Source organism: Tachypleus tridentatus, unplaced genomic scaffold (genome assembly GCF_004210375.1).
Source record: "Tachypleus tridentatus isolate NWPU-2018 unplaced genomic scaffold, ASM421037v1 Hic_cluster_1, whole genome shotgun sequence".
Classification (NCBI taxonomy): Eukaryota; Metazoa; Arthropoda; class Merostomata; order Xiphosura; family Limulidae; genus Tachypleus; species Tachypleus tridentatus.
The window spans coordinates 34,395,472-34,408,695 of NW_027467777.1; the positions used below are offsets into that span (position 1 = coordinate 34,395,472).

A 13,224-nucleotide genomic window follows, 5' to 3' on the forward strand; every position below is an offset into this window, starting at 1 on the left:
AACGAATAGTGTGATTAACCGTCATATTACCCACTCCATCCTGGCAGCATATCTGGTCGAAAAGGGACTCAAACCCTCGACCCTTAGATTACGAGTCGTTGTTTTTCTCTGAGCCAGTAAAGAGATTGTTTGTCGATACAACGTACAAATTATCCAAGACAAACTCATTCGATAGGTTTCTCCTCTCGACGAAATTTCATCTGAATTCAGTATCACAACTTTTTTCTATGATCAGTTTGTGTTTCTCTTATCTACTCTCCAGTTATCATGACTACAGCGACAAACAATTTTGAAATGTAAAATCTGACCGTTTTAAAAAATGAAAATCCTTTTGGACAACAGTACTTCCTGACCCTAAAAGTAAAGACATAACTTTAATTGTTTAACTCTGCGGTCAGCTATGTCCGTTTTTATTTTTTGAAACATTCTAAATCCGCCAGCTTTGTTAGGAACACACAGTTCCTGGTATACAGTCCTTTCAGAACAGAGCTAACCTGTTGTAGCTTCAGGTTCAACTGAACTGGCTCGTTTCTTTAAAGCAGAGGTGGAAAACTAGTTTTCCAACTTTTTAACTCTAAAGAACATTCAAGTTTATCTCGCACCCCCCTAGATTTCTACCCCATTTTATTGTTTCCAGAGACAGATATTAGTAACAATTTTAGATACGATTTGATTGGTACGTGAGGGGAATAATTTGTTTGTTTTTCTTCAATTTTTCGAATACTTTAAGAACAAGGCGAAGGGGAATCGACTTTCGGGCGTTAACTCAACATTATCGTAAAGTATGTAATAGTTGTGGCCACTTTATATGCAGAACTGGAGAACACGGTGGAAACTATTTGATGAATTCAGCTAAACTACTTGAAGGTCTTTAATGAAACTGAGTCACTATTCGGTGTTAGAGACTCACGCCTCACGTCTGTCGTTTAACACCCTGTTACAATATGGATTGATACCTTTGTCAGATATATCTAGAATGAAATAGCCAATGATTTCACCCGGATATATTCAGTTTTACTAGGGCGATATCTGTTGTAGTTACACAGAAGCTAGAGTGTCCCCTACCCTTCGTCGAGAGGTCGTTTGAAAGAAAAAGTGACCTCTACGTAAAAACACAGTTTACTCTTGTTTCTCTGTGTTAAAGTCAGTTGTGTTTGTTTGTTTGTTTGTTTTGAATTTCGCGCAAAGCTACTCGAGGGCTATCTGCGCTAGCCGTCCCGAATTTAGCAGTGTAAGACTAGAGGGAAGGCAGCTAGTCATCACCACCCACCGCAAACTCTTGGGCTACTCTTTTACCAACGAATAGTGGAATTGACCGTCACATTATAACGATCCCACGAACGACTTGGAGGGCGAGCATATTTGGTGCGACCGGGATTCGAACTCGCGACCCTCAGATTACGAGTGGAACGCCTAAACACACTGGGCCATGCCGGGCCTCGGTCAGTTGTGACTGAACACAAACAAAGCGTTACATTGTTGAAGTGCACTTTTTTCGTTCGAAAAACAGAAGTGAGCAAAAATACAAGCTCAACCCGGAAATTGATTTTATTAAAATTCCAACACAGCCACTAAAACTGAAATATTTCAATTAAATATGGGTGGGGAGAAAGGTGTTATTCGGTGAACGGTATTGCAGTTGTGGCGAACGTGTTTATAAACGAGTAGGTTAAATTATGAGTTTGTCATAGGAATCTGTAAACAAATATTCGTGTAAAATGGAACTATTTCTATTGTGGCCTTAAGCCAAAAACTTGATTCGTTTATTTACTCTTTTGTAGTGGTATGTTGATGCAGTAGACAGGTGGAAACGATCAGGGTAACTACCCGCTATTTCTCTGATATTTCGTCACGAAGAACAGTAACTAAACACAGAACTTCCTTTCTAACACCAATCTGACCTCCGACAGACGTGACTCTAACAAAAATGGCGTCGCAAATTTATTGAATGATATAATCATGTTCACATTCTCCCATTGAGAAATGTTCTACCACACTGATTATTCCTACCCATTCTGATTGCATTTGTTATTTTCGACCTTGTTTTCTTAAACGTTTTTATTTTTTTCCAAGCCTCGTACTAACGTATGTTAAGTTGAACGACGTGACTATTTTAGTGCTAATGTAAACAGTTCAACAGTTTCGTTATTACCTTAAAACAGTCCAGTTTAGAGAACTTTTTAAAAATGTTTTATAATGACTCAGAATGTCAAATTGATTTACGACTTTAACTTCCTCTTTGTGTACCATATCTAAACAGAACATTGGTGACCACTGTCTTCCACAGATCTCTCCCCTCATATGTACCACATCTAAACAGGACGTTGGTGACCATCGTGTTCCACAGATCTCTCCTTCTATATGTACCATATCTAAACAGAACATTAGTGACCACTGTCTTCCACAGATCTCTCCTCTCATATGTACCATATCTAAACAGGACGTTGGTGACCATCGTCTTCCACAGATCTCTCCTTCTATATGTACCATATCTAAACAGAACATTGGTGACCATTGTCTTCCACAGATCTCTCCCTTTATATGTACCATATCTAAACAAAACACTGGTGACCACTGTCTTCCACAGATCTCTCCCTTTATATGCACCATATCTAAACAGAATATTGGTGACCACTGTCTTCCACAGATCTCTCCCTTTATATGTACCATGTCTAAACAGAACATTGGTGACCACTGTTTTCCACAGATCTCTCCCTTTATATGTACCATATCTAAACAGGACGTTGGTGACCACTGTCTTCCACAGATCTCTCCCTTTATATGTACCATATCTAAACAGAACATTGGTGACCACTGTCTTCCACAGATCTCTCCCTTTATATGTACCATATCTAAACAGAACATTGGTGACCACTGTTTTCCACAGATCTCTCCCTTTATATGTACCATATCTAAACAGAACATTGGTGACCACTGTTTTCCACAGATCTCTCCCTTTATATGTACCATATCTAAACAGAACATTGGTGACCATTGTCTTCCACAGATCTCTCCCTTTATATGTACCATATCTAAACAAAACATTGGTGACCACTGTCTTCCACAGATCTCTCCCTTTATATGTACCATATCTAAACAGGACGTTGGTGACCATTGTCTTCCACAGATCTCTCCCTTTATATGTACCATATCTAAACAGGACGTTGGTGACCACTGTCTTCCACAGATCTCTCCCTTTATATGTACCATATTTAAACAGAACATTGGTGACCACTGTCTTCCACACATCTCTCCCTTTATATGTACCATATCTAAACAGGACGTTGGTGACCAAAGTTTTTCACAGATCTCTATTTCTTTACACACAAGCAATTTCCAATGTTAATACATTCATCCATTTAGACAGACCCCTGACATAAATCAACCTCTGTCTTCCATGATCTTTCCTTCATTAAATCTCTCCAGTTACAACCTCACGTTCAATTTCTTCTTTTCTATAGCGTGTCCGAGAAACTCCAACTGTTTTTTTTTTATTATGTTAGTCAACAACTTCTGCAAGCTACTCTTGACGTCATTAGTTGAGGTGCGACTTGTCCACTACACGTTCAAGATGCACCTTAAGAACCACAAAGTAACTGTAACCAGCATTCTCAGACATACTTAAGAAGTCACCTTAAGAACCACAAAGTAACTGTAACCAACATTCTCACACATAGGTAAGAAGTGGCATAATATAACAATCCACAGCATTACATTACATTTACCATCTGACGTCATCCAGTTTCCCAGGTAACTGAAATTATTGGCAAACTTCTCCATAAACGTGTGAATACAACAAAAATTTCTTTTGTGTTCCGGAAATCTTGCATGGTTACAAGTCAACATTCCAGTACGTGAACAGTTGATGGAGTAGATCTGAAAAATCAGAGTACAGTTCAACGATATCCGCGTTCCAAGACACGACAGACAAGAAAATGTGCGTACGAAACTGTTTGATGAATAACAAAGTCCATAACACAACAGCAAACAAAACGTGTTAATAACTAACTGACTGAGAACATTTATGTACCAATATCATTGTTAATTTCCAGTGAAGGGTCGCGTGTCTTGATCACGAGAGACTAAAAGAGTTACGTGGTAAACCGAGTTTGGAATCATAACCTATAAACTTAAACCTTGCATGTCGCTCTAACAACATTAAATCACATGAAACATAATCGTGCTAAAACGAAGGAAACTTCGAAGTTAGGCAAATTATACCCGTTGATTATTTTTTGTTTTTGTGTGTTTTTAAATATATCTATATTATATACATATATAAAACAAAGTCACATTAGGCTATTTGCTGTGTCCACTGAAGGAAATCGAATTTCTGACTTTGGTATTGTATGTTGGTAGACCAACCGGTACCATACGGAATGAATTGATAAATTCACACACTTTAGAAACAAACTATGTAATCTAAATTATGGACGGACAATTTAAATGTTTTAATATTTCATTCTACTTAGTTTGCTTTCTCTCTTGCATATTACAAAACTTAATTGTATTTTAAGCAGAACAATAAATATTTTATAAATTTTGTTATTTAAATAAAATGCCACGTTCTCACTGCATTTTTCTAGATTCCACGTGCTTGTTTTAAAGCATATTCATGTGACTTTGAAATGAGCAACCTGATTGGATGAACGGAGACTCCCGCTCGCCTCGGTTTCGCGCCAAACCGAGATAGCACTCACACGTTAATCTTGTATAACGTCGCTAAAAATATAGTTATGTTGCAGATTGCAGTTATACTCTTTGTAGTTTAACATTTCAGGATATTTTGTTTGCTTTATGTGAACGTTTAACTTTATTAGTGGCCGTTAGTTCACAATCACATGTGCGTTTACATTTAAATTCAGAATATTTTGCCGCCTCTCTCCACCGGCGCGGACGAATACAATCTAGCTCACTAATTACTACTGTTGATTCCTCCACGGTTCAGTCTACAGAAGCCGGGTGAAGTTAGTGCTGTCACGTGTGTAGTGTATGTGGCGAGGCAGGTCGAACTGTACTTTTTGTCAGCAGTCGAGTTGAAATAAGCCTGGAAGAAATGTATGCGTAAAGTGCAAGCGAAGCGAATGTAGAGGTATGTACGTGTGTCACAATACGTCTGATGTTAGTACTAGCATATAATTTAGTTATCAGAAATACGCTAACGCGTTACGTACTCTTACGCCTCTCGAGTGTTCTGCCATTCGCAAGTGTTAAGTGACGTAGTACATACTGTGACTGAGTGCTATTAATGTTCATACGAAGTTTAAATTCGAATAAAACCAGACGTTTTCAACTTTTTTATTAAAGGTGTTACCTCGGCTATTACTATACCGAAACAAATGATGTTTAAACTTGTGATTATTGTACGTTTTTTGTAATAGATACAAGAAATAGAGAACCGGGAATATACTGATAGTACTATTACGTAATATTAATAAGGCCTTGTTATTATAACATGACTTAGAAATAACCCACTTTTTCCGGCATATCTCGTAGGCAATATTACTCGAACGATATGAAACTTCAAATATTTTGTCTGATAGTGGACGTATTGTGTATTTACATTTCCCCACAGTTTACATATATATTTCTACCATTTTGAAGACAAAACTCTAAGCATTTGTACGTTTTCTATTTTAAAAATATTTTAACTAGAAATTGTAGACTCGTAAATGCTTGCTAAACGAATGAGCAGCCGCTACACAGCCTAAACATTCGCTCGTGCGGACTAATCCGTTAAACTCGTGTGGAGGTATGTAAATCATTCTCTTCTAGGCACCGGTAGGGGAAGGGAGTATGCGAACCCCGCCTCGTTTCCATGGTGAGCGACGAGGTAGTGATTGGCCTTGCAATTCCCGCGTACAAGTTCCGCGACCGCGTCTTACCTTGAACCTAGGGTAACAAGTGTATGGGCGACCAACCAACCATTGAAAAGGTTTACTTTCTCGGTTAAGGCTGTCTGTTTTTTTTTAGTTTATTTAAAAAAATTTATATTAACACATACACTGTCGAGAAGCTACGAAAATTTGACGTACGTGCACAACATTGAAAGTGTTACATGTAACTCTAACTACGTCCTTTATAATTTTGCGCTAATTCCAAAATGTGTAACTTAATTTACTACAACTTTTGTTTTAAACAGTTTTCAATAGCTCGTATTAAAAATGTGTTTCGAGATATTTATTTCGGCAGCCGATGTGTTTTCTAAGTACAGCCATATAATTTAAGACCACTGCGGAACGTTATCCTGCGTTAACAGGTGGTTGGTTATATTCTTCGATGTTAAAAGCGTTATCTATAAATTTGGAAAATTAGGTTAACTAAATACTATACGAGACATTACAGGCAATTTTCGTAACGTTAAACTTATCTGTTGAGTAACCCTGTGAAATCTTGCTTTCTACTTATGGGTTTTTATCTGATTTTAAAGGTTTTTATCGGGAGAAAGTAAACGGTGTGTGTGTGTGGTTAGAAAAAAATGTGGACTCAAGACGTCTTTTCTGCAGGATGCGTAGATTCCTGTGTCATCCCGTCCTTTACTAACGAAGTTTTGGACTATGTATCGTCAGACAGCGAATTCTACAATACTCCAGCCCCAAGCGAGAACATATGGAAGAAATTTGACCTTCCAACACCCCCAGATCACCAGAGCACGTTCTTTCTGGGGACTTGTTCTGTCATTATCCGTCCAGTCCCTGTGAACGTCTTCAGAGGGTTTCGGATCTTTGGATATAGATTTTTTACCCTCTCAAAACTTTGATAGTTATTTTAGTGGATTTAGTAGTTGGTCAGGTCTGGTGGACTCAAAGGTGAAGGATGGACTGAAAGTTGAATTAATACATGATTGTATGTGGTCTGGTCGATGCACTGAAGACTGCAAGCAGAAAGACCGGGCAATTGAAGACTTTTTTTGTCAACCGCTAAATCACACAGTGACACCTTATTACGACTCTACAATTGAAGAAAATTCGGTTGATTGTACAGACGTCCCACCTAGTGACTCGGAACCGTTGCGCAACGACCACTGCTATTATCAACGCTATTGTCAAAATCACGATAAAGATATCAAGAGAGCAAAGATTCATCACACAACCCCGCCTTCAGGTCTGGATCACCTTGAGAGCGATTCACCGTCGGACTCTGGTAAGTGGTAAGAATTTGATAACGTTATCATTACATTCATTCACAAAATCATAGGTTACTAGAAACATTTATCGGTACATAGTTAGTAATTTGTTCATAACGGACAATCGAACTGAAGAAATCGAAAGCGCTTTTAAATAACGAATAAAGCAACGTTATACGTCGGGAAGGTTACAACCTGATGTTTGTCCTCGTAAGGTTAGTCCTAACACGTTCGCTAACAGTGGATTGCCTAAAATGTTGTAGTTTGTGTAAGAATTTTATTATATTTGTAAAGAGTCACAGGGTAGCGTGATGTCCTCGTACTTGCTTTTGAGCAAAGTTTTGTGAATGAGATAATTCTTACTTTCAGTTTCGATTGATACTCGTAACGTGTAGAGTTTTTCTTGCACGTTTTTGATATGCAAACTGTTATCCGTCAGTGTTATCTTTACAACAGTGTCCTTGTTTTGTGAATGTTATAGCTGATTAGGCCTAGGTACTTCAGGTCTTGAGTGTTTTATCTTTCCAAAACAATTATCTTTTATCTAAATTTTCACTTCTGTCGCATTACTTTCACCCAGTGTATTCATTTGAGTTATTTTTGGGAGAAGTTAGTGATAATAACAAATTGATATGCATTATGCCATTACGGCGCCATCTAGTGTGCGAGCTATAAACTTATTATAAATGTTTAATGCATTAAATTTTTTTTTTTTCTTTTCCCTAATAGTATAGGTAATATCTGCGTATTGTATCTACAAGTATAATTGTGTAAATAGTTGACGTATATTTAGAGAAACATTTATTGTATGCGATTGCTAGCATTCATCATGTTGGAACAACAACAAAATATTAATAACAGCACGACACACTGGCAGGGAAATGTTATATAAATACCCGACTGTTTTGATATGAGAGTTGTTCTGTGAAACGCCCTCCCAATGGCAGTGATCCATCTGCGAATTTACGACTTTAAAATCCGGGTTTCGATACTCGCGGTGAGCACAGCACAGATAAGCCATTGTGTAGCCTAGTGCTTAATTACAAAAGTATTCTGTGAACCACCGTAACCTAAGCTAGCCTACATTCGCAACTTTCTTAGAAGAAAAAAACGCACGTGCATAGGGAGACATTGTCTACCATTGGTTAGATTTGTTTTGCTTGCTAGGGTTTTAAGTACCATGTCTATTTTTGAAGACTGAGGTAAGGTATTTAGAGACCCGTGCGAGATGTCCTCTTTGTTATCACATCTGACAAATAAAAAAAAAAAGAACACAAACATAAAGGGGTGAACGAACTTTATCCCCACGTGGAATAGAATGACACCCCATCTCTTAACTGTATTCTCTGCTACCTGTGTTTGGGAAACCCATACCGTTTTTAAAAAAGTCCCCACGAAACAGCTAACAAAATTTGTTATTTACAGTGCACAATCTGATGAAATATAATTTTTTTTTTGAGTGTTACGAAGACAATATGAGAATTTTTTTTTCAGTCGAGTCCCGAGTGCGCATGTGTCTGGGTCATGGAAGCTCAGCACAAACAGTTGAACTCCCCCACATTGGAGTAAAATAAAAAATTAGGGGATCATCTATGTTGGTAATCTAAGTACGTGAGCTGCACTTCTTCACTTACCTTTTCTAATGTTTCTGCTGAGACCTAAATGTTTAAACCGGGTAAAATAAAAATAAAACTTTGTTTTTGTTGTTTTTGCTTATCAGATTTTCAAGATAAACAATTTCGAGTACTAATGTTTACAAAAGAAAAATTCGCTGAGTGATAGTACGTAGGTTTTTCTCGGTCGTCATTTTTTAAATAAAAATGATACGTTAGAATAATGATTTTAAAGGTTGTGGTTTGATTTTGTTTTTCCCCATTATTTCAGAAATAGACGTCGTGACAGTCGACAATTCTTTATCGTCGTGTGGAAAGAAACATAACCGAACGAAAGAGTGCGACGTAAGTAGGTGCTTCAAGCCGAAAGTATTGTCGTATTCTGTTCAGAATGGAAAACTAGTAGCTCGGAAAACTCTGAAACGACTTCTATCTTCTGATAGTAACAGTGATATCGGAAAAAGGAAAATCCGTAGGACGGAAAACAAAAAATTTGACGGTACTTACTGCAAGTCGCGGTCCAGCAGGTCGTGGAGCAGTCGTTCGAGTTCAGAGTCGGATGATCCAATAAGAATACGAAAAGAACACAATAATATGGAACGAAAGAGAAGAGACGACTTACGTTTTGCTTTTCAGACTTTGAGGGAAAACGTTCCGGATATAATGGATAATTCTAAGGCCCCGAAAGTTATGATTTTAAAGAAAGCGACGACATATCTCCAACAGTTAACTAATACTGGATTATTGCTAGAACGTTCGTTGAAAGCTGAATCACGAAAAAAATCAGAACTCCAACGGAAGTTACAACAATTGCAGAATAGTTCTAGAAATTTCCGTCGAAGTTGAAATAAAATTTAATTATTCTTTGATGGGTTTTTTTTTTTAATATAGTCAGCATTTTCTATTGACCAACTTTTATTTCCTTATGTTTAGGTTTATAGAAATTATATTCCTTAAATTAGATTCTTGTTTCTAGTTTACAGAAACGATGGTTTGTGTGTGACAGGTTGAGGTATCACGAGTATGTCTCGTTAGGCTTACGCAATGAGTTAACACATTGAACCAATGATTTATGTCATGGACAATATTTTCTTTTCTTCGAAGTTAAACATTTTGTGTTGAGGAAAGTTTTATGTCTATTTAACGCGACTTCAATGTTCAGAAATGCCTTTCTTTGGAGTAATATAAAATTCCCCCTCCGTTTCTATTTGCCGTTTCTACACCCTGTCTTACGAAACGTCCACCGTAGGCTTCACGAGACATGCTGACATTCGATATGTTCGGTTATTTTTTACGGTTCCCAGCTTCGAATCTTTAAGGATGTGAAACAACCACTCAGAAGCTTGTGATCCCCACGTGAGATCGTGCAGAATATGACGCGCTCTTGGAGGGCTGACATCCCAACTAATCATCGCAAGAAATGTAAAAAAAAAAACAAAAAAAAACCAGTAAAGCCCAAAATTATCACATTATAGTTGGCGAATTTTGCATCTTTGTATATTCAACCTTCAAAAATCGCAGTTTTGTTTTTGTCAGTCTCATGAGAACGAGTTCATTGTACTTATTCGTACATTTATTCGCAAAGATAATATAATTATTTTAATTTTTTTTTTCGTTAAGTGTACTGTTTTGTCTGTCAGATATTTCGGGCATAAGAAATATTTATTTGCTTTATTTAGATGGTTCATTTTAATTTTCTCAGTGTAAAATATAAAATGTATGGAAACCTATGCACGTGTCATAGTTTGTGTACGATATGGTATTAGGCAGATGTTAGCTGAAACGAGTTCTATTTGTTGTCTTATGAAATGAATTGGACAACTCGGTCTTTGAAGCGAGTCCCTGGCCGTGAATTAGATATAGTTGTGGGTCGTGGCGCCCCTGGTGGCTTAGCTGTAAGTCAGAGTTTATAACTGTAAAAAACCGAGTTTCTGTAGCTGGGATGGGCGGAGTATAGATAACCTAGTTTGTAGCCTTGTGCTTAACAACGACAAAAAAGAACGCCACCATCCGGGGTTCGATTCCCGTGGTGAACATAGTGCAGTCTGTTTGGTAGTTATGTTAAATATACAATAAATGTTCATGGACGATGTCATAAAGTAACGATTTGTTTTATTAGCCGAGAGCTGCATTTGTACATTACACTAAGTTTATAAAGTGGATGAAAACAAAAAATCTAATTAAACATGAATAAGTAAAATATTTAATTCTTTCTCGGTAGGTATTTCGAAAAATTAGTGTCTAATAAAGAAAACTATTCGTACCGTACTAACTTATTTTCGATTAAAACTTTCAGATATTCCCAGCAGAGAGCGCTGTGCCACTTAACCAGCTCTTTTTAAGAGAAATTTGATTTAATAATTTTTCATTTACTATAAAATAGCAAACGAGTTTGTTAGTATATCGTATGGGTGAAATCATGAGTAATTTTTTTTTTTCCAAAAATTAACTTAGGAAAAACTACCTTAATTATCTTGTTTGGGAAATATTACATTGACATTAACTTCGAGTCTTCGCTGTTTGTGTGTGTGTGTGTGGCCTAACCCTGTACACAGATTTGTAGGTTGTACCATAACGAAGTCTCGAGTGAGGATATCCGAGATTCAAAATTAACCCTAGTATTTGTAAGTTTTAGTGATCACGTGACTTCTGCTACAGTTTCGTTTAAAATTTAAATGAATCAGTTTGATGGAACTTTCAGTAAGACCTGCTGCTTACTGATGTAGGTAAGTAATATCTGAACTTCAAATAAACTAATTTTTTTCCGAGTGTTTCTAATTAATAAATCGTATTTACAGAAATGTCGCTAGATCGAATAATGTATTGAAAATCGTGATTGTTCTTTCCTTGGAAGGGAATTATTTCAAAGGTATTGCTTTATAGGTTTTAAAATTAAACGAGATGAAGCGAGTTCTTTAAGTGGCTGTTCTGACAAAGGTCCCAGACACGTGCCTTGTCTTCCTGCGAGAATTATAAATGTTTATTATTGATTTGTTGAAAAACAACAACAAACGATGACGTTATTGAAATATAATATTCATGGTACTGTTCCTACACGATAGTTGTGTAAAATTAACTTATAAATACACATTTCTAACATGTTTGAGTGAAAATAAAGCGTATTTTATCATTCACTCTTCGCTGCTTGTGTTCTTTTCACGTACACACGTACTAATACGTTATTACTTTATCATACACCACTGTAGAAGTTAGGTTACACCTCAGACTTCTCAGCTACGTGGCCACCAGTGTTGTATTTTTTTGGTATATGATTCATTCCTCGTCGGTGATTCGGTTTTAGAAATTACCCCAAAGCAAAACACCACCCCAGATGGACTTAAAACTCTGAAAATTCAAGGTCCTATTCTCCGTGCTTGACACAGTAGATAGTCTAATATGGTTTTACTCGAAGCAAAATGAAACGCATAAACTGAGATGTATTCATGTTTTCAAATTAAAAAAACAAAATATTTTAGGTTTTGGCATGGTCCAATTAGATACCTGCTAGTAGGTTAATATTGTTAAATTACCACTTCTTGTGGTAAACATAAGTACTTTATTTAAAAAAATATGTTACCACAAACCTTGGAAGATTTTAGTCTGAATAATATCCAACCATTTAGGACTAGATTTGGTTGAGAAATGTTATTGGTTATCAACCATCTGACAGAAATGTTAAAATAATCTAATTTTGTACACCAGTAATTTGAATACGACATAATATTTAAATAAGTGTTGGACGTATGGTACCGCCATCTAACGAAAGACGGAAGACACTGAGTTTAGAGTCGAAATTAATTCAGATACGTTTAGTGTTAAACTTCCGCAGGTGCCAACCTATACTATAGAATTAACTCTGAAACGTGTCTCTAGTTACAGACACAAACTTTGAAAATTCGTGAATAGTTTTGGTTCGTAGTTTTTTTAAGTTCTTTGATTGTTCAATACATTGTATTTATTACCACCACTAACTAGCGTTTAGGTGTCTTTATTTGATAAGTACACATCTGTAACTTAAAACAGTTTCAAAATAAATGCAACTCTACGCCTAATATGAGAAGCTTGTTTCTAGCGCCGCCTGTTGGTAAATAATTATAAAGGTAATACTTATTACCGCACGTGGATGAGCTACTTCGGAGTCAGAATTTGTACAACCTTTGTGTCACAGACGACTGTTCGTGACTAAAATAAGCTATCAGTTTCTACTCGGGGTTTACTAAATCTATGGAGATTGTTCACTTTCTTTATTTCTGTATGTTTTTTGTTTTTTTCAGTGCAGCTGTCAGAACTTATTAAACCTAACTCGGTCAGTAACACTCCCTGGTGACTCATCGGTAAGTCGGGAGCTCAAAACTGAGTTTCGGTACCCGCGGTAAGAAAAGCGCTTAGTAAAAAAAAATATTTGTTAGTTTATATTGTGCATATATTTTTTCCAGATTAGGAGAGATCAGTCTAACAAATTATACATCAATTTGACGCGGGCTC

The 13,224-nt window shown here is 36.8% G+C and overlaps 1 protein-coding gene across 2 annotated transcripts; it reads left to right on the forward strand.

Annotated features, from left to right (window-relative positions):
* The first annotated feature begins 4,946 nt into the window (after positions 1-4,946).
* On the forward strand, positions 4,947-11,873 carry LOC143241770 (transcriptional regulator Myc-like). 2 transcript variants are annotated; one of them, XM_076484996.1, is made up of 3 exons: positions 4,947-5,092; positions 6,431-7,143; positions 9,011-11,873. In XM_076484996.1, the coding sequence occupies exons 2-3, from the start codon at positions 6,849-6,851 to the stop codon at positions 9,583-9,585; spliced, it is 870 nt and encodes a 289-aa protein (XP_076341111.1). In that variant the 5' UTR covers positions 4,947-5,092; positions 6,431-6,848; the 3' UTR covers positions 9,586-11,873. The 2 variants fall into 2 exon arrangements, with proteins under 2 accessions (XP_076341111.1, XP_076341112.1); XM_076484997.1 differs by having other exon boundaries at positions 4,952-5,092; positions 6,507-7,143; positions 9,011-9,607.
* The last annotated feature ends 1,351 nt before the right edge of the window (positions 11,874-13,224 follow it).

Excerpts from the sequence above, each read along its gene's own strand:
- LOC143241770 (XM_076484996.1), top strand. The coding sequence starts at position 6,849 with ATGTGGTCTGGTCGATGCACTGAAGACTGCAAGCAGAAAGACCGGGCA. Across the intron at positions 7,144-9,010 it reads CGATTCACCGTCGGACTCTG|AAATAGACGTCGTGACAGTC; the intron begins GTAAGTGGTAAG and ends CCATTATTTCAG.